Genomic DNA, 21,373 nt, shown 5'->3' on the forward strand with positions numbered 1-21,373 from the left:
CAGAAATTACAGCTTCGCATGATTCACTTGATAAGGAGAGAGAGAGAGAAAAAAAAAAAAAAAGACAGATGCAACTTGAATCTGTTATGTCTCTACGCATAGATTTAAATGTAGAAAAATTTTTTGAAAAAAATGCCTCTAAGTATTTTATCGTGTTATTACCATTAACGTTTATTTTTTATAATATATTAGAAACGCGATTCATATTTATAAAATGTAAATAAATTTTCTCTCTGTGTAAAATACATTAATTATCTAATAAAAGCGCGCGTTTATTTCTTTCTAAATAAATTGCTGAAGAATTAGCATTTGTGTGTATGCGCAACATTTTCATCTGCTATTTCTACTAAAATAGAATGTTTTCATACGTGCGCTATATTATAGGGAAAATTTATCGAAAAGTGATTCAGTTCATACTAAGTTTATTTAATAAAGTAAGTGAGTTTTACATTTCTCTCTCAATTAAAGCGTTTTTAATTCATTTTCTAGAAAATGTATTCATTTTTCTACAGCAAAGGACTATATATTGCAATCAAATTATTGAGTAATCTTGAACAAAAAAAAGAGAAACACAACTTTTGCAACGAATATGAATAATAATATAATAATGTTGATCTCTTTTTTGTAAAGGCCCACCATCCAAATACGCGTAGAAATTTGAAACTTTATAAATAAAGCTTTATTATAAGAAAATAAATTAAAAACTAGAAAAAAATTCAATGTTAGTCTCTATATTATTGTTATAATTAATTATATAACGAGAAATTATTTCAAAGAGTCGATAACGCGTAAAGTAACAAATAAAAAACCGAACAGCAACTATTTATTTCCTTATACGTGGAGAAGACGAAGAGTCGAAGGGGGAGATGAAGAGATGGGAGGAAGGAGGAGAGGAAAGGGAGGGAGCTGCTGCGGAAACGCGGCAAGTCCGCTCACAGGGTCTGGTAATATCGCGAAAAGTGTTTGCTTTAGCTTGTCTCGACCGACGTTGGAAGCATTAAACCGCGAGCGTTCTTTCGTCTCCTCGAGAGACGATCTCGGGGAGCGAGAGCCCTTCTCCTCTCCCCCTGTGTACTTTCTTCCGCCGCTACGATTATTTCCGGTACGGGGCCCTATCCACGCGCGAATTCCCATTTTCCCGATTAAAGTGATCGTTGATAATGGAAGACGAGCCAATTAAATGGAATCTAATTTTTTTTTTAATAATTTCAAACAGAGTATAATATAATACGTCAATTGTAATTTAGTGATATTATTTTTAAATTACTATTATTATAAGGATTAATTATATAATATATAATTACTGTTATATACTATACTTGTATTATACACATATATATATTTTTATTTCACATTAATTATCATAAATATATTATTATTACCCGTTTTATATTATAGGGACTTTAGACAGAAGCATCCGCGAAAAAAATATTTGTGTGACACGTCATTCTCAGAAAAATTTTACTTCTCTATTGTATTCGACGTTGTTTGATTGCTATTGCAATCTCGACGATACTCGCTGATCGTGAGGACGATGTTGCGGAAGGGGGTCGAACACGACACAGCCAGACGGGCGAAAAGCGCGGAAGGAGGGGAAACTACCTCTGTTAGCTCTGGTTTGAAACGACAGTCTCCTGGGAAATGTGCGTAATCGCCGAGTCCCCATTCTGGACCCCGGTAGCAGACGGATTCTCATCGATCGAACTTGTTTATAGACGCATCGCGAAAAATCGCGGTCGACTTGGTCAACTTGTTATTCAAGATGAGAGGGAGATCATCAGATGAAAAAGACGATGTTTCTTTATCTAGGACATCTACTCAAATCTTCTAAAAAAAGTTAAAGCGAATACTTAAACATTGTTTTGGTGCAAGTTTTTCATGTTTTTCTAAGGAGTTGACCCCCTGTTATCTCATGAGATCAGTAATTTTCGTACAAAAAAATATAAATATCCTTTTTTTTGACTCTTTAAATCCCATGGCGTCCATAAAACAAGTTAATCTTTATATAAATTTACAATATTATACACATATCTCGAAAAAATAGGAGATAAAATACTTGAACCATGTGCATTTATAATACAAATAAAAAACCAATATCTTTAAAAATACAGAATAGATACCATTTCCTTATCGGCTTATCTCGCACCAAAGAAACAAATACTTGAAGTCGTCGGAAGTGATTTGAATTCAACTGGCATTTAACTGACTTAATTTTTCGAGGAACCCTAAACTGTAAACGGATGCAGATACTGTTCGGTTTCCTCGCAAGAATGAAGACCGAAACCGCTGACAAGGTAAGGGTAGGGAGAGGACGATAAGTAGCAGAGGTGAGCTCGCACGCGCAGCCGAGGGTGAGAGAAGTGGAACGGGATGCCCTGTCGGAGGAGCAGAGGAAAGAACGAAGAAGAGGGCTGGAGCGAGACGAGGCGGGGCGAGCGATCGCGGCTCCGGAATAAAGTGGAATTCAGCGCGAGCTGAATTATAAACGATATTATGCAAACATGCCGCCGCGGAGTGGAGAGGAGCGGGTACTCTCTCATGCTGCGAGAGTTAATTTGATGAAAAACATCAGAGAGGCCAGGCCAGAGGCGCGGGCGAGAGGGCCTCCGAGGGAAGAGTGGAGAAAGAGAGAAAGAGAGAAAGAGAGACAGAGAGAAAGGAAGGAAGAGACCGGCAAAAGACGCATCTCATGGCGAAAGATCGCTCTCCGAAAGGCGAGAGCGCTCTTTCTCTTCGCTCATCATCTAGCTGGCTCTCGAAAGATGTTTCCTTTCTCCTCTGCTCTTTCTTCAATCTCATCCTCGCGTTAACGTTTAACTCATTTAGAGCACCTAAATACGTCGGTGTTTATCGCGTAAACGTATATACAATTATGCAAAGCATATGAGAACCCTGTTTTCTTCAAGTTCTAATCACAATTCATTATTATTCAATTGCTAATTGCTACACTTTTTACACAAATATATGGGTGTCTATTTAAACCTTGTAAAAAAATTTTCTAATCTTCCAGATATTTTTGTTCCAAATTTCAGGTAAAAAAGAATATCTTAAAGTTTTCTTGCTGCAATTGTTTAAAATCAAATATTTTATTGTATGCGTTTTCTAATGTTTTGCATTCGTATACAGAAAACACATAGAGCTACTTAAGTTTCAAATACTAGTTTGGCAAATGTACTGAAAAAAATTGAAATATTTTCGTAAGATAAATACTTTTCACTCGCAAAACATTTTCATTTCTTCATCACTAAAAATTACAATAAAGAATATATACTGCATATTCAATATTTAGTGAAAACATGCGGAATATATAAATAAAGATAGATATATGTTTATAATATTTTAAATACATAATTCACATATAACTTGACTTACCGGCGGAATGCTTACAATGTAAAAGTATTATCGAAGTAAATTTATAAAAAAAATTTCAATAAAAATCTGTGAGATTTCTTGATTTCTTCAGGTTCCACAAAAGAGATCTCTGAGAACTCCAAGTTTTCCACGTGTTTTTTAGGAAGCAACCACTCTGACCGATATAATATGTATGTAATGTTAATTTACTTTGCGCATCTCATTTCTTGTTTGAGATATCAACGTAATTGGATGTGGAAATATGTATTTCATATTAGATAATACAGTAATTGTAATACAAATTGAGTTTTTCGGAGAGAGAAACGAATTAAATTTATAAACATACAGATATTTCTAAAAATAAAGATACCCCATATTTACTTATTTAAATTAAAAATTGATGATTGACAGATTTCAATTGAGAATCATCTGTAATATATGAATCTATATCTTTTGCGAGAACATTATATTTTATCTCCTTCACAATCTCTGTTTCTCCAATATTATATTGACGAATATTAATTCGTCACAATCTTATCGTATTCATTTATTAAATTTTCCAACTAATATTCTTATCGATATTCATCGATATTCATTATATTTAGCGCATCGAGAAAAATTTATTCAAGTTCCAAGAGTCTCGTATGATTTTTTTTTCACCGCGTAGGGTTCAACATGTTATTAGCTCGAGTCCTGCAATTATATATGTAGCGTGACATAACGGCGTGAATAAGTTGACGCCCTGAATTGGGACGACCACGCACTTGTATCGCGACGTGTTGACTCCATTGTTCGCGATATCATCTTCGCTGTACCGTTATGCTATATTGTCCTAGGAAATTTTTTCACGCAATTTTTTTTCGCGAATAAAAAAAAAAAAGTAACATTAACGCGTGATTTTTTTTTTTTAACGTTCATTCGGAAGATTAGCTTCCTCGATAGAAATTTTTATTTACTTTTAACGATCCTGGGGAACGTCAATCTCGCGTTAAATAAAAATGCGTAATTGTGAAAAATTAATTGTCGCCGTTGTCGTCGTCGTCTCTAACGACGCGATGGGATTCGAAAGCCGGAGAATTCCTGCCGTAAACGAAACAAGGGCGCGATCAGGAGCGCATCCTCTGTCAGAGAGGAATCCACGGGGCGCAGATGCAGCTCACCCGTGATCACTTGTAACGCCGCCAATCTGCGCTCGTCAGGGGCGGGTACTCGGTTGTTCCCGGGGGGTTGTTGGGCCAACCCCACGCGACGCAAGCGGTAGAGTAGGTAGGTAGGTAGGGTAGGTGGTAGAGAAGAGCTACGGCATGAAAAAGCAAGCATGTCTACGCGCAGCTGATAACAGTGCGCGACGGTGTGCCTGCCAGCCGGCGTTCAAATCACAAAGAGTCGCGTATCAAAAGCGAGGGTGATATCGAACGAGACAATCGCATTCGTTCCTGCGAGAAGTATCAAATCCGATATTATATATCCGCGAAGCGTAATATTTTCTAACGAGAAATCGGAGTTATTAAAAATTTTCCAAAAGCTCCAGAGTGATTGATAAACAGTATGGGAAACGCTGGATTTTCGTTTGTGAGTTCTGTGGAGAAAAGAAAATGAAATAAATCATGATTTCGACTTTGTGCATCCCTCACCGACGACAGTGCTTTCTCAATCGTCATGTCTTAATCACAATATTCCGTCTACGAGTCTTTTACGGAAACCGAATGCGAATATATCGTTCGCGTTGAACGTTTGTTGAAAGGTCCGAATCTGAGAGATTCCTCCATAGGAAAGGCGCGCGTAGGGTGGGAAAGTGGTTGCGCCACGTTTCTTCTGTACTCTTCTGTAAAGGACGATCGACGATGTACGGTTTGTACAGAGCGTGGTTCGGCGGCGGTACCACCGGCACCAGCTACCCCTGCCTCCAAGACACATTTTCGCCGCCCGACACAGTCGTGCGAGTCGGTAACGAGGGCGAGCACCAGTTCGTCGCGCACAAGGGCGTGCTCGCGGCTCACAGCGGATATCTCAAGGCTCTATTGGCGAGCGCGGCGACGACGACAACGTCATCGTCGTCGGCGAGCTCGCCCTTTGATCCCTCCTGCGCGACCGTCGCCGTCACGGCGACCAACGAACAATCGCAGCGACCGGTCACTTCCGTGTCGGTCTCGTCCATTGGTAAATATAGATCGTTTGACGAATAAAAAGTCTCTTGATTAACCAACGAATACAAAATTATAAAGGTTTTTTTATGTTGAGGGAGAAGGGGGGATCTATCATTCATTTTTTATTTAGAAAAAAAAATAGTGCTCTTTCTCTGTCTCTCTCGAGTCAAATAACTCGAGAAAAATAATGAAAAACTGACGCGTGTATTCTCATATTTGCGTAATTTTTTGAATTATTATATTAGATAGCAAAAATATATTACGTAAAATAATAAAAAAAAAAAAAAAAAAAACAAATTTCATTTATATCTTGATTTTGTTAATGAATTCTGAATAGAAATTTTTTAAGTCTGCTATCGCGCTTTGTAATATCGTATAATATAAAATATTTGATACAAAATGGAACTTTCCAAGAAATTTTCTATGCATTATTAATTCTTCTCTATTCTTTCTACCTTTTACGCTAATATGCAGCATTTTCCGGATATATCAAATAAGGATTAAATGAAGAATTCAGGTCTTATTTCGAGAAAAATGACATTTTCCAAGAACTGTTTTCAAATAATAACAATCAAGCCGATGCGAGACGCAATAATTAACAAACTTTTATCGGTCGCGCAGTATGCCACCGCTACTTCCAATCTCTCATTGAAATTTTCCAATAATTATTTGATTCAATCCAATTCAATCCAATAATTGAACTCGATTTACAAACGGCGATAAGTCTACATTTGTAATTTTCAGAAACAGAATACATTGTAATTATAACTTCTCTATTTAATAATAATCTCTATATAATTATAATATCTCTATATAATTATACTCTCTAATTACAATAATAAGTTGAAAAAATCTATTGTGCACATTACAGAAATATTATATTTGTAAAATGATGGCTATCTATACTTTGATTCACTAATTGTGATTTAAATTCCAACCATAAACTACTATCAGCTACCTACCGACTCTTAATTTTTTTAAGTATTCTCGACAAATCATATCGATTATCTCTTTTCCGGCTTGATATCAGATCAGATTAAAATTCAGATTTTTAACAATAAAAGAAAACTATGTAAGAATAATGTCTTTTTCCTTTATAAAACGAACGAAAAAATTATTCATCAATTAAACCTGCATTAAGAGAGATATCTACTCAAATCTTATAAAAAAATTTTCTGATTCCCCAAATATTTTTATTCAAAATTCCATGTAAAGAAAATATTTTTTTTATGTATAACTTTCTAAAATAAGATTTTTTATTGTACGTGTTTTCTAATGCTTTCACTCATATGAAGGAAAAACACAGAGCCACTTAAGTTTCAAGTATTGGACTTGCAAATGTACTTAAAAAAAATTGAATAACTTTCATAAGATAAACATTTTCAACTGCACATTTCATTTCTTTAAAAATAAAAATTACAATAAAGAATATGTACTGTATATTCAATATTTTTTAAAGGCATTGAATAAATAAACAAAGACATATATTTGTAAAATATTTTAGACACATAATTCATAACTTAACTTGTTAGTCGATTTATTACAATATAAGAGCAAAATTATCAAAGAGAGAATTTTTTAAATTTATTTCTTATATTTCCGAATCCCAATATTCCATGATTTTTCGAAAAAAATCCCTGAAAATTTTCTATGTTATTTTTCCAACAAATAGACCCTATATTAATTCGCGTTCAATCTGAAACAATTAACGATGATCACCTCCCGATCTGACGGCAGGTGGAGAGGCGTTCGCGCCGTTGCTCAACTACATGTACACCGGGCGGTTGGAGGTGACACTGGACAACGTTTACAGCGTGCTACTGGCGACGCATCTGTTGCACATGCCGGGCGCCCTGGAGCAGTGCAGGGCCGCGTTACTGAGGCTGCGAGCACCACCGCCGCCGCCGTTGCCGACGTCCGCGACGTCGTCGACGACCGCCGGCTCGCAACCGATCGGGGGGACCAGCATACTGCGGCCCATACCGAGTCGGCTGGTGGTGGGCCCGCCTCTCTGTTGGCCCCCGACAGCCCCGCTCGCGTACGCACCGGCATCGGCGGCCATATCGCATCATCTGCCATCGATGCAGCCGTTGATGCGACCGACGACCGTGACGTCGAGCATCGTCACTTCGAGAGAGAAGCAGGAGCAGTGCGCGCATTATAGGTTCGCAGTAGAATGATGAAATCTTTTTTTTTTATGCGATTTTGATTCAAAAATATATTTATATTCTTGAAAAAGAGAGAGAGAGTTTACACAAAAATCTTTAAGCAAGAGGAGACTAATAGATTATAAATTATAATTTTATATGGTTTATATACAAGATTTTTTATATATATATATATATAAAACTTTATATAAATTTTATTGATTTGACAATATTTATATTATTATAGTATGTATATTCATTATTAATAATGATCTAAAAGCTATTATACTTTATCGAATTTTTATTTAATTGTGACAGTTTATTATATTTTAATTTAAAAAATATTATTTGTTTAGAAAAGATAATAGACCACTTTAATTATATTAAGTACTTTGAAAATCAATAACTTTTTCTGTTAATAATACAATTGTACAATTAGCTATTTCAAGATTTTCAATACAAAGATATTTGCGTAAGAAAAAAATTTTATTTCTATTTTGCAGAAAATGTAATTTACTTAAAAAGAAAAAAAAAAGATACAAAAAATTGTAAGTTAACTATATATAAATTTAAATAAATTATCGAAATTATCTTTTTGACTTTGTTGATGGAGACAAAGTGCATATTTAACAGCAGCGATTCACATTATCATAATTTTAAAGCGTAATAATAATATTAATTAACAGCTGTAATGTGACAAAAATAAGCCACAATATAACGATAATAATTTCTTTCGTAAAAGTATTTGAAAAAAATATTTCAAAGTTCCTAAAATATTTCCTATATATTAAAGATTATAAAATATAATAGATAAATTGAAAAATATGTGGAAATGTTACAGCATCGGCGAGATGCCCAAGTCGCCGCCATCCTCGCCGACTTTGCATACAACGCATCATAAACGTCCGAGAACGAGTTCCAGCAGATCGAGAACACCGGAGATTGTATCTACCGTGTCGACCCTGCCATTCGTGGCAGCGGCCGCGGCTGCGTTTACCGCATTCACCGTGACGAACAGTACAGCGAATTCTACGACGAGAACGTCATCGCCGTCGCGCTCGATCTCGCCGATCTCCGTGTCGCGGACGCACTCGCCTGTGCATCGCGACAACGAGAATTCGACGACGGATCGCGAGGAAGGTCAACGGGAAGCCGAGATTTCTGTCAGATCGCGCAACGCAGATCAACAACGCCGATCAGACTCGTCGGAAGATGGAACGTCAAATTGCAATCGAATCGGCAACAGCAATCACGGAAACGCGGCGATATCGTCGGAACGGGAGGATCGAGCACGTTCGTCTCGTCGGCGAGCACGAGCCCCGACCGCGAGAGAGACCCCTTCCACGTCGAGCACCGTCTTCTCCGTGATATACGACATCGCGTGCTGCGACGGGCCGGTGCGCTTTCACCGAGTCTTGAACGAAAACTATTCATCGGTAACGTCATCGCACGGATCCGGCGTGCAGACACGCCCGCAGAGGAACTGTCAATTGACGGCGGAGAACGAGGACCCATCGAGTGAAAACGACGAGAACGGTGGACCGGCACCGGCGAGCGGACGCACGGGCAACCTCGCACGCAGTCCGAGCAACGATTCCAGCAACGATGCCAGCAATGCCAGCAACGCCAACAATGGCGGCTGTTACACCTGCGGCTACTGCAAGCATACCTTCAAGTCGCAATATTGCTACAGGAAGCACGCGAAGCGGCACTTGTTACCACCGACGAGGATGAACGAGGCGACCAGTGACAGCGGCGATAGCGGCTCGAGACAGGAAGCCGCAGCAGCCGCAGCCGCAGCCGCAGCTGCAGCCGCTGCCGTCGCCGTTGCCGCGCGAGGAAATAGAAGGGAGGTGAGATTGCTGGATCTGAACGTACAATACTACCCCTGCAAGATCTGCGGCTGCAAGTTCCCAAGTTACTATTTCGTGCATAAACACCGCAAGCTATGTCACGCGAACGACGAGGAGAGACAAGCCGTCATCGACGGAACGAACACGTCGAGTCACGATGTGAACGCATCGTCCCCTCAGGGTGCTCCGTGAAACGAGAAGACACGCGTCCTCTTTTCGCTTCGGATAGATGGGTATTGAAACGATATTTATGTCCGATTAGTCTTTAACGTCGAACTGCGGTATCTTTTGTGAAATAATCTTTGTATTAGAAAAAAATGGATTAAAAAAAAAATATTAATGTTATAATTTAACCATATCGAATTTCGATGCTCTCTTTTACTGCAATATTTTTTTATGTTAAAATTGAATAATTATTTTGTGTGTTATTAATTAATATAAAATAATTAGAATGTATAATTTATTAATTATTTATTACAATATTAAAAAATATATTATTCATCTTTTATTATGCTCTCTAAATTTTACGAACACTTAGTATAAACGTATAATACACATATATAACTGATGAAATTTTTCCACATTCGTTACATACGTAAGCTGCTTTCAAAGTCGTATATTCGAGAAATAATACGCAGTAGCTGTCACAAAATTCTATTATTATCACATTTGACGCGTTATTGTACTCGATAAGGACAATACTTTTATTCTAATATGATTTTATCATTTTCAGATTCTCCTCTGTTCGTTATGCAAATATCCGTGGACGGAATTTTGCAAGAAGAATCACTTCAATAACATGTGAAATTCAAAATATCGATATTTGAGCGTCGAATATATGATTGCAAATAAAGATCGGGAATTAAAAAGCGGACTATTGTAGAATGATAATATAAATAATGCATATTATCCCCTTAACATCCGTAATTATTAAGCACATTTTCAAATTACCTCAGAATTGTATAAATTAATTAGTCTAGAAAACAAGTTTCGTCGAAGTGAGAATTTATGCAATTATTAATTTGCATTTAGATAGATAATAATTAATCCTCTTTTTTTCTCTCTCTTCTGTGCGTTCTTTAACGTTATACATGTATATCTCGATGTTACAACACACACTGTAATATTAAATGCGTCGGTGCATATATTTCGTGTATCAACAAATTGTATAAAATAAGAATAGGAATCTGCGATGTGTAATTATGTAGCTGATGTAACCAAATTTTCAATGCGTATACACATTTTCACAACGTTTTACACAACGTTTAACTGTGAAACGAATACTTATGACACGAATAGAAAAAGCGCTAATTTCTTCATCTAAAATATAACTGCACGTATATGCGAGTTATACTTAAAGTTAAATTTAAATTTAGATTAAGATTCAAGTCGTTGCTGTCTCTCATTCGTCTCGCATAGAACAAATTTTAATCCGTCATAGAATCGAGCTTTATACTTCAATAATGTATATATAGCGTATAGATTCTTGGATTTAATTAACGCAACCTCTAATGTTAAATATATCGATATACGTCTTGAAAAATATTCTTCAAATTTTACAAAAATAAACCACGAAATTACGTGATGAACCGCGAGAGATTATAATGTTATTAAATATCCTACTCCATTTTTTCATTGTGAAAGTGACGTAATAAAACCAATAAATCGGTAGTGTTTTTCCAAAAGTATATCAATAATATAAAATACTATTTCGTATTATCTCCATTATTGTATCAACCTTTTGAAAACCTTTCGACAATATTAAAAATGATTTTTTTTAATTTTAATATTATCAATCTAATTCTTATTTTATAATAACACAAACATAATATAATTCAAACTGTCGAAACGAAATTCAAGCTTAGACTGTAGCAAAGGAGTGATGCGAAATAAAGGAAAATATCAATCAATTCGAAACTTACCGATTACATCGATCGACGGTGCTTCTTCGTCACTGGTCTCCATGGGAATATGATTCTCCTTCTTCTTGTCCTTTATTCTGCTACTGGTCGCCACGTTAACACCACTGCCACTTGTGTCCCTGCAACCTGATTTCTTCTTACTGGATTCTTTAAATTCAGACTGAATAGTCGAGACATTCGTCGCGTTGATGTTCAACGAGGAAGCGGATGAAGACAACGCGCCTTTTCCTTCCATTCTGTAATAAAATATTAATATTTTACATATAAATTATTAAATAATATAATTTTATTAATCTATTAAATAATATAATCTTTATTCCTTTCTTTTCTATTTCAAACGTATTTTTATTCTTCTTCAACAAAAAAGAAAAAAAGAACTGTAGCGTTTTGTCGATAATAAAAAATTTTATCCTGATAAAATTTCGTCGATTGTGCCTCGAAAAACAGCGACAGTTCGACATTCGTCATCGTTCTCATCGGACAGAATCACATTTTCAACTATCGAGTCAATTACGGTGATGAGAGCCTACGTAAACATAATCCACTAACCGGTAACCATTGATTAGCATTACAATCTGCTAATAATTGATCTTCCCCCACCCTTGTCAAGCCGCCGTCGCTGCCTCTCGCATCTATCTCACTTCATCCCGTCACCCCTGGCATATATCCCCATTACCCCTCCCCGCTTCTCTTCGAACCGACTTTCCATATCTCAACGATTTGTTCCTTCATTCAGCTATTGCGCGATCACCAATGATAAGTAACACCTATCTCTATTACAGTTTCACCAGGGATAAAAAGATAGATTAAATCTTTTTTTCCTTTTTTTTTTTTGTACGTAGATTTATAATATTCGTGCGCTGTGCCCGAGCGATGTATTGTAATCGTTAAATGGGTATTCGCGGGTCGTCTCTCCCACCGTGAACAATATTGAGATTGGTTCGTTGGAGTGGGGTATGTTTGCAGAATGAATATCTTCCGGCCGATGGATACGGTTCATTCAATCAGTCCGCGTATACGCTTTTATATAGATCAGAATCGGGACCAATTGGTATGCGCGTTTCGCAAAATGAGCCGCGCCAACTCTTTTATTTCTTATTCGCATATCGAGTAAATGATCAATATCGCGCTGTGAACATTTGAAAAAAAGAAGCAGAGAGAATACGATATTCGCGCAACAATATTTGACCGGCGCATTTATATATGCGTATATGTCATGGTATATCGTATCATAGTATCTCAATGATTCGAAAATCTAATATCCGTTGAAATACATAATTATTTTTTAGCGCGCTTCTATACATAATTTATATAAACAAAAATAAAGATATATATGTAAAAATGTGTGTGTAATTATAGAAAAATTAATGATAGACATATTTTAAATATTGTACAAATAATAATTAAAATATATAAGAAAACAACGTCTTCATACTTAACGTACATCACTTTTATATCCTTTCCCGATTCCAATTGTGCCTCTTCTTTTGAATCCATCTTTACCAGATGAGATTCCTTTGAGTCGGCCTTGTTTTCCTTGTTCTCCTTACTCGTCTCCCTAGAATCCTTCGCGCTGGACGTCGTCGATGTTGTTGTGACGCTCGACGCTGTCGTGTTCAAGACTGATGTCGTTGTCGTTGTCGTTGATGCCGTTACAGAATCCGCCGTTACGCTAACGCCCGATGCTGTCGAACTTAAGGGAGTCGTGGACGTCGTTACCGTCGTGGTCGTAACGGTTGTCGATGACGCGCTCGATGTAGCCGTGGTACTCGTTGTAGATGTAGATGTAGCCGTTACCGAATTATTCTGAGGATTCTCCTGAGTCTTTTGTTGCTGCTCTCGCTGTAACCTCGTCGTTATTCCTGCCGTTAAAATATCCATGGGATTCTCCTGAGTCTTTTGCTGCTCTCGCTGTAACCTCGTCGTTACTCCTGTCGTTAGAATATCTATGGATCCGATAGTCGAGCTGGTATTATTTACCTAAAACAACATCACATTCACGTTACATCATTTGTATCTGCAAATAATTATTGCAATTTAAATTATTAAGATTTGAGTCTTTAAAAGTAAATTTCAACCTGCACTGTTCAAAAGATAAAATATAGGTATAAGGTTTTTCCCTACATTCTAAACTTTTTTTCGAAAAATAGAAATAAGCTTGTCCATATTTGAACGTAATCATACGCATATATGCAACATTACATTTACAAATACTACAAGCTTTCTATAGCAGAAAATAATCTGTCTTATAAATTAAAGGGATGAGTCTTTTTATAAGTATTATTGCACAAGAATTCGTGTCCAAAAGTGTAATGGTTTTTACTTTTTCTATTTTAGCAATGACAGAAATAAATATTCACCTGAATACTAACGATCTCAGTTGTCATTTTAGAGTTAAATTTGACATTCTGATATATTGAACTATACAACATTTTGGAAGAAGAATCACCATAAAGCCGATTCGGTTTATTAAATAAGGAATGCATAAAAGGTAATACGCTCTCGTTATAATCTATCGTAACTTCTTTATAAACTATACAATAGATAATATATGAAAAATGTCTATGTACGACAGATCTGAAATATACAAGATGCTTTGGATTAAATGGTCTAACTTGAAATATGTATATAGGACCGCAAAAAAAATTTTTCCTGTGGAAGTATGTTCGCAAATGCTCAAGAGAGATTGACTTTTCAAGCTAATAAATTATAGAAACAAATAATGTAGAAATAATCTAGATTTACCCTCTTTATTACTTTACTGTAATTAAACACAAGCCTATCAATGACCTTTAATCTTTAATACAAAAAAAAACCTTTTAATCTTTTATTCGTATACTTTTTTACTTAAGAAGTCAATATCTCTTGAACGAAGTGTTTATGAATATATTTCCATAATAAATCTTATTTTATTTTGAGGTCTTAAATACATATTTCAAGTTTCGCTATTTAATCTGAGAACACTCTATATAATTTTACATTCTCATATTTATAAAAAAAAAATAAAGAAAAATAAAAAAAAACAAGTTTTCATATTCGTAATGAATATTGATTGATCAAACTAAACAACTGTTACTATTAAAACTTGTCACTATTATAAGGTTCTAAAATTAGATTTCACTATGTACGTTTCTTCTCTTTCAACTACATGGCATGCAGCATTCATATTTTTTAATCACACCTTATATATAGTTAACGTACACTGATTAATATAGTAATAAAAGGTGTCGTAATATTAAAAGTTAATATAAATTTTATCACGCATTTTTTTGGGTACATTTTTCTATACAATATATATAGTGTCATTCAATTTAAATCACTCCCCTTTTATCTTCACAGGGTAAAGTCGAATCAAAAATATATTCAAACAAAAGTTGGAGGACATAAAGTTGTGCATTGATTTAACATTGAATAACCAAGATTATTTCATAAAAAGATTAATCTTGTTTTTTGGAATGGAACTGCCCTAATTTTTTATATAAATCAATTTCTTGCAATATTCTGCATTAAAAATTATGAGGATATAATGGTAAAAAATTAAATAATTTACGAGAAATATTTCATACTTTAATTTGACATAATTTTACATAAATTATGAAATATCTCGTAAAATATTTACTTTTCGATTATCTTTCCTCAATACTTTCACACACAGAAAATACTGAGAGGAATCAATTGGTGTAAAAAAATACATAGTTGTCTTAAAGAAAAAATATATAACTACTTATTGCAAACTCATGCTTTTTGTCTTTAAGACAATTATGTATACTTTCTTTACATCAATTAATTTCTCTTATTATTTGTGCATAAAAGTATTGAGGCAACATAATCGAAAAATAAATATTTTACGAAATATTTCATAGTTAATTTAAAATTATGTCAAAGTATAAAATATCCTGTAAACTATTTACTTTTTGGTCATTATATCCTCATAATTTTTTATGTAGAATGTTGCAAGAAATTGATAAGTTCTATTTAAAAAAAAAAAAAAAAAAACAAAGAAGGGTGATCTCCATATGACTTTGACCTAATATACATACGTATATCCAAGATTAAATCAATGGCACTATCTTATCTCCTTCGAACCAAACAATGTTTTTGTCTAAATATAGTTTTGATTCGACTTGCGAAGATAAAAGATAATAAAATTATAGCAATAAAAATGTAGCATACTAAATATAGCGTGTAAATATATATATATGTATTTATATGTATGAAAATAACAACTATAATAAAACTTACTTTATTATTTGGATTATTTCGAGAACTACGCGTCCGTTGACGCGACTTTCGTAGAAGTTGTTTATAATTTTCCGTTTTCTTAGTGAGGTAGTAGTGATGTACACAATCTGGAACGCCCTTATGTTCTAATGATTGAGCTATCACTCCATAATTTTTAGGGTGCTGAAGGTATTTCTCTTTAAATGATTCATGTTCCATGGAACTCCATACATTGATCAATTTACGCTCACTGTGCAGAGCTTCCAACTCTTCTGGTTGGAGCAGTCCATTCCGATTTTGGAAGGCGATCCTTCGTTGCTTCGCATCCAACAGTAGAGGCGGTATAACTGCATACGAACGCATCTTCTTATCCTCCAACTGTTATAAATAATATAGTTTCATATATCTTTTATCTCTTTATATCTATTATATAATTAATAAAAAGATATATCTTATCAATATACTTTTGTAATGCACTGCGCATACAACTTTTATTAAGTTTTGAGCTTTTTTAACTCATTGTTAAAAACTATTTAATTAAAAAGAAAGTATATTGGTAAAACATATTGGTATGTAAATGATGTGTTTGATTTAAAAAATAGATTAATGTCTTTGATCTTTAGCAATAGTTATGGATCCAATGTGTTTCTCTTGCAGTTTATTATTACATTACGCTAGTATTTTAAATTTATTGATCAAACGCACGTTAGAATTAATGCCGCAGTATATGATCCATAACTAATGTATGGTGTGAGAATAAGGATGAAGGGGAGCAAAAAAACGCACGTTACTAACCTGACAGGCTTTAATGGAATTTTTTAAATCTTGCAATGTTTCTTCCTGGGGAATCAGTAAAGTTAGATATCTTCCATGAAGCATCATCAAAGAATCTCAAAACAAGAATTAATTAAAAACGAAAACACAAGAAAAAAAATAAAAATGCCTAACAATACTTATTCAGAAATTTATTAAATAAGATCATTGATCAATATAAAAATTTTCTAAAAGAAAAAACAGATTTAATATGACATTGCCAATTGCAAAGAGACATTTTCCTTCGAAAACTTTTCTACCGAGCGTCCTGAATTTAAATCAATTAAGATTTTACTGTCCAGCACATCTATTAGTATGTCCGATGGTAACTTTCAATCATCTCCATCCATTTATCCAGTTTGCCATCCTTTCCCTGGTCCGTATACAGTAGAAGACCAAGAGAGAAAACAAATGTCTAAGATAGGAAGAAACTGTCAGTTACCATCATTTGATTATAACTATGCAAACCTTTAGTTATTTGCTTGATGTGACAATGGCGCTTTCACAGAATTGCGCTCTAGGGAAAACGAGAAAAAGATATATAATAAATTAACAGAAAAATTGTCAAAAGAAAATATAATGTTAAGCTTTACTGTATTAAAAATGTAAACAATTGAAATATGAAAATATTATATATATTTCAAAATAAATATTAAGAGATTCGATAATGCAAATGTTAACGTAACGTTGAGTTGATTTAACTCTAAAATGCTGTTTTCTTCCCCAGATTAAGAATACAAAGAGTTTATAACAAACTTGAGTATTTGCAATGTCCAATATTTATGTTTAATTTATACAGGTTCATAAAATATCTTATATCTTAATACACCTAATGTATAATTAACCATTAAAAAAATAAATATTCAAAAAATTGTAACAAAAAAAATGTAGTAAAGATAAATAATTAAATTTATTTGCAAAACTAATATTAATTTGCTATAAATATATGTTGAATCTATAAATTGTTCTTTAAAACAATAATTAAATAGACAAGTAATTACTATTTAAATAGTAACTTAAATTTACTATTTAAATATTAACTTTATTGTCTAATGCCAACAACAGAAGAGAAATCTGTATGCCAAGATAGCTTCTATTTTATAAATTAATATCATTGATTTAACAAAACTGAAATATTCGTTGCCAATGTTTTAAAGTCCTTATTTCAAATTGTTGTCAAAGTGTTTATAAACACTAATTTTAGTAACGTGCTTCTTTTTACTATACTCCCTACACCATTTCTTCATCCTCACTCTAATAATTTTGGTTTCTCTCTTTCGCAACGTGTCGCACCGCTCATTCCATGACTATTTAAATAAATGTGATTTTAACGCGATATACCTCTTGCTCCTGTAGACCATCCATTATCTCTTCAAGATCGGCTTCACTCTTGATGCGAGCACCAACTCTGTTGAAACGCTCCTTGTCTTCCCTCTGTTTTCGCAACTCGGGAAACACCTTCTCGAAGAACTCGCGGTTCTTTGTCTCTTTCGATTTCCTCTTCTGCGTCGCCTCCAGCCGTTCTACCTTCCGATGCCACTCTTGAACTAAGATTGTGTATGTTTGCGTTTGCTGCTGATGAAGAGACGCACGCTCAGTATGATCTCTCCGCAACCTCGCTATGAGTCTGGTTCGCATACACGTTTGATGCCGCGTACGATTCTCCTGGTACACACTCGTATCCGACGGTTGATTATATAAAGGTAGTTCTATCTTGGGGCCTAGTCTTTCCATAAGTCTATGAGCTTCTTCCGCCTTTCGCTGTTAATAAGAATATGCCAACTTTATTAATCAATTCTCGTCGACTTTTTTTCTGTACGGTTAAAATATTAATCTAATCAATCTTTTGACAATACAAATTCGTACTTTGACAATACAAATTTTTACTTAAACATCTAAATACTTAATGTAATTCGATTAATATTACTTGTATATAATTTACCCTATTTTCAGCATAGATCTTTTGTGCCAATGACTGATGCTTTGGTTGTTGCGACTGTTCCTCAATATTACGTTTGAGACCACTCGCTTCCAGAGGCTTGTTCGCTGCTTCTTCCAATTCCTTTATCCTTTTCCGCAACATGTTCAACTGATTCTCTCTCTTGGCGATTTCTCTGTCGACCTTGCCGATTTGCTGCAAAAGCTCATCCTTGGTACTTCTAAGCGCATCCTCTTGCGTATTCGGCTCTGGAAGAGTAGGCGAAATAGCTTCCGTTTGCGGCGTATACGCACCCACGGCAGGCTGCTCCTAGCAAAAATTCGTCATATCATATTTGTATCTAATATGCTTATTTCATATTACTTTTTATATATTATATTTATTTTATTTTTTTCCTATTTAATGATACGTTCAATTTATAGTTTATTCTTTAAAGATCGACTATATACAATCTGTTAAATTAAATCATCAAGATAAATTGTCATGTTATACTCACCCTGGTGTCTATCCTAAGCGGCTGCTGCAATTGCACGACATGCTGCTGCTGCTGTTCCTGTTTTCCACCGCAAGGGTCCGCGGGCGACAAGCTCTGACAACGCGACTGTGGTTGTGACTGCAGCTGCTGGACCTGCTGATGCGGCTGACCCAGACGAATCTTTTTGAAGGGCGGCGTGTCTTGCAGACTGGCCATGTCGATGGCGGTGCGAGTACAATACTGATCCGGTTGGACGGGCATGAGACCTACCCGCGGCGGATTTCTTGCCGCGTGCTGTTGATACTCGGACGCGGCGGCCGCAGTCGGCGACGGTGTCGGCGTCGCCGAGGAGCCGGTAGGTAAGAGGGATATCCTCGGTCGATCGCTTCTGCCGCCGGTTCCCATGCCGCTATACTCGGCCACTACCCCGACACCGACTTGCGATAGAGGACTGTTGCTTACGCTGATGGCGATCCTCTCGTTCACCTGGAAAGAAAATACCACGGTCAAAGTCTTATTCCGCTTCCACTTTTCTTTACCCCTCTCCTCTCCCTCTTTGTCTCTCTGTCTCTCTCTCTCTCTCTCTTTTCTTTATCCGTTTCTATTCTCTTTCATCGTTGTCTTACTTATTCTTTGCCAAAGAGTTCAATTTATCTCTCGCTCCACTCTCTTCTAACCTTCTCGCCGCGAAACTATTTCAGGAAAATCGATGACCCGGTTCAAGAAAACGCGCGATATATCCTCGCGACCGCTACACTGTCTCTTACATCTCCCGCGCGCAATCATCTGTTCGAACTTCTCTTTTCTTTATTTCTATCAATAGTTTTTCGCACACACATTGTTGGTTCATTCGTTCGTCGTGTTTTGTCGCGGATGTTATTCGCAAAGCTAAATTCCACAGCCCCATTGTACCGTAATGTACAAATTACTCTATAAGCCGTGACAACTAAATAACCGGCTCGAAATGTAAATAAGAAACAAACAAAATACGATGCGATTGTGTTTTACACGTACACATGTAGAACGCGTGCGTGTGTCGCCCGAGAGTGGGCGACTGAAACTTTCACCCGCCCACTCGTATCGCGCTACGAGCTAAATATGATAATGCCAGCTAGAACTATGTTATACCGTCGGTCTAACTTGATTTAAGATTCGGGAAACTTCATAAAAATTGAATAATCGATATTCAGCAATATCGTTGCACGCTTCACTAAAAAATTCTTGAATAAATTTCCAAAATTTTTATATCTCACAAAGAATAAGAAACAGTTTTTCATTACTTTATAATTGGATACAAGGTGTCTACTCAAATATTCTCTAAAAATCTCCTGATTTTCCAAGTTTTTTTATTCAAAATTTCAAGTAAAGATGATTTATTAAAGATTATTTGAATGCAACTTTCTAAAATAAGTTTTTGTGTGCGTTTTTAATACTTTTCATTCATACAAAGAATCAATAAAAAGCCACTTATCAAAGACTAAATTAAAATGCCTAATCAGTAGATTACCACGTGCTTAAAATTATTAAAGAACAAATCAAATTTTTTTTTAATTCCGTGAGTTTCAATAAAATTTCAAATTCTCTGATTTCTTCCAGGGATATAAAAAAATCTTTGAAAATTCTAAAGTCTTTATGTTTTTTCAGGAAATATATCATGGGATTATCATAATCGCATATTGCTATTCATTTGAATATATGTACGTGTTTAAAAGAAATACTGTACATATATGAATATCAAGTTTCTTTTATTTATATATAACTCTTATTTCTTTTTATATATTTTTAACTTTATTTTTTTTCTATAATTTTATCCGAACGTATTTTCAATAGTACATATATTTGCGGTTTCGTCATAAGAATAATTTATTAGCATAATGAAATGCAACGTCATCAAAATATATATATATTTAAATCTCTGGCAAGAACATGCACATCGTTCGGCTCATCAATTCTGCGTTAACAATGACGTGCCATATTTAAAACTACAGAGTGTCAGTGCGCGTGAATCATATTGTTAAAAGAAAGAGAAAAAGGAGAAGAGAACCGATAATCGGTGAAAGTCAAGGACGAGGCCCCGGCCGATATGACGTGCGTATACGACGCTTGCGTTGCGTGATTGCGTGGCCGGATTACTCTCGAATTTGATGCTACGAATATGAATGTCTAGTTCGGATATTTTTATGAAAAAACGCGTATCTCGACGTAGCGCTCATGATGCATCACTCGTTACAATCAAAAAATCGCTCCTTCGAATGACTTTCGATTGACCAAATTACAAACAACCATAAAGCAAGACTTTTTAAGACATCAAATCTTTTAAAGTTTCTTGAATAATTTAAAATGAGAAAAATTCTGTTTTTTATTGGATAACTTTCAACATAATTACATTCAAATGATATGGAAAAATTATTTACGTACACACACATCAGCGGTGGCCTTTAATTTGTAGAAATCAAACGCGAGATAAAAATAAATAAGTCTAAAAAAAAAAAGTCTCTATAAAAG

At 35.2% G+C, this 21,373-nt stretch overlaps 2 protein-coding genes across 7 annotated transcripts in view; one reads left to right on the forward strand and one right to left on the reverse strand.

Moving 5' to 3' along the window:
* The window catches only part of Smr (nuclear receptor corepressor smrter), a 75,497-nt gene that overhangs the window by 19,692 nt on the left and 34,432 nt on the right, over nucleotides 1-21,373 (reverse strand). For 3 of the 6 annotated variants that reach the window (XM_072889461.1, XM_072889391.1, XM_072889770.1), the window contains 7 exons: nucleotides 18,890-19,354; nucleotides 18,397-18,702; nucleotides 17,796-18,215; nucleotides 16,437-16,481; nucleotides 15,663-16,019; nucleotides 12,865-13,400; nucleotides 11,421-11,656 (listed from right to left, as the gene is read on the reverse strand). In XM_072889461.1, coding sequence (XP_072745562.1) covers nucleotides 11,421-11,656; nucleotides 12,865-13,400; nucleotides 15,663-16,019; nucleotides 16,437-16,481; nucleotides 17,796-18,215; nucleotides 18,397-18,702; nucleotides 18,890-19,354 — 2,365 coding nt within the window. The remainder of the gene's footprint in view (nucleotides 1-11,420; nucleotides 11,657-12,864; nucleotides 13,401-15,662; nucleotides 16,020-16,436; nucleotides 16,482-17,795; nucleotides 18,216-18,396; nucleotides 18,703-18,889; nucleotides 19,355-21,373) is intronic. The other 3 variants (XM_072889547.1, XM_072889697.1, XM_072889617.1) reach the window with 3 other exon arrangements.
* On the forward strand, nucleotides 5,067-11,067 carry LOC140665173 (uncharacterized). The gene is made up of 4 exons (XM_072890993.1): nucleotides 5,067-5,511; nucleotides 7,236-7,662; nucleotides 8,487-9,731; nucleotides 10,232-11,067. Exons 1-3 carry the CDS (start codon nucleotides 5,196-5,198, stop codon nucleotides 9,688-9,690), a joined length of 1,947 nt encoding a protein of 648 aa, XP_072747094.1. The 5' UTR covers nucleotides 5,067-5,195; the 3' UTR covers nucleotides 9,691-9,731; nucleotides 10,232-11,067.

This window comes from Anoplolepis gracilipes, chromosome 1 (assembly GCF_047496725.1).
Source record: "Anoplolepis gracilipes chromosome 1, ASM4749672v1, whole genome shotgun sequence".
Taxonomy (NCBI): Eukaryota; Metazoa; Arthropoda; class Insecta; order Hymenoptera; family Formicidae; genus Anoplolepis; species Anoplolepis gracilipes.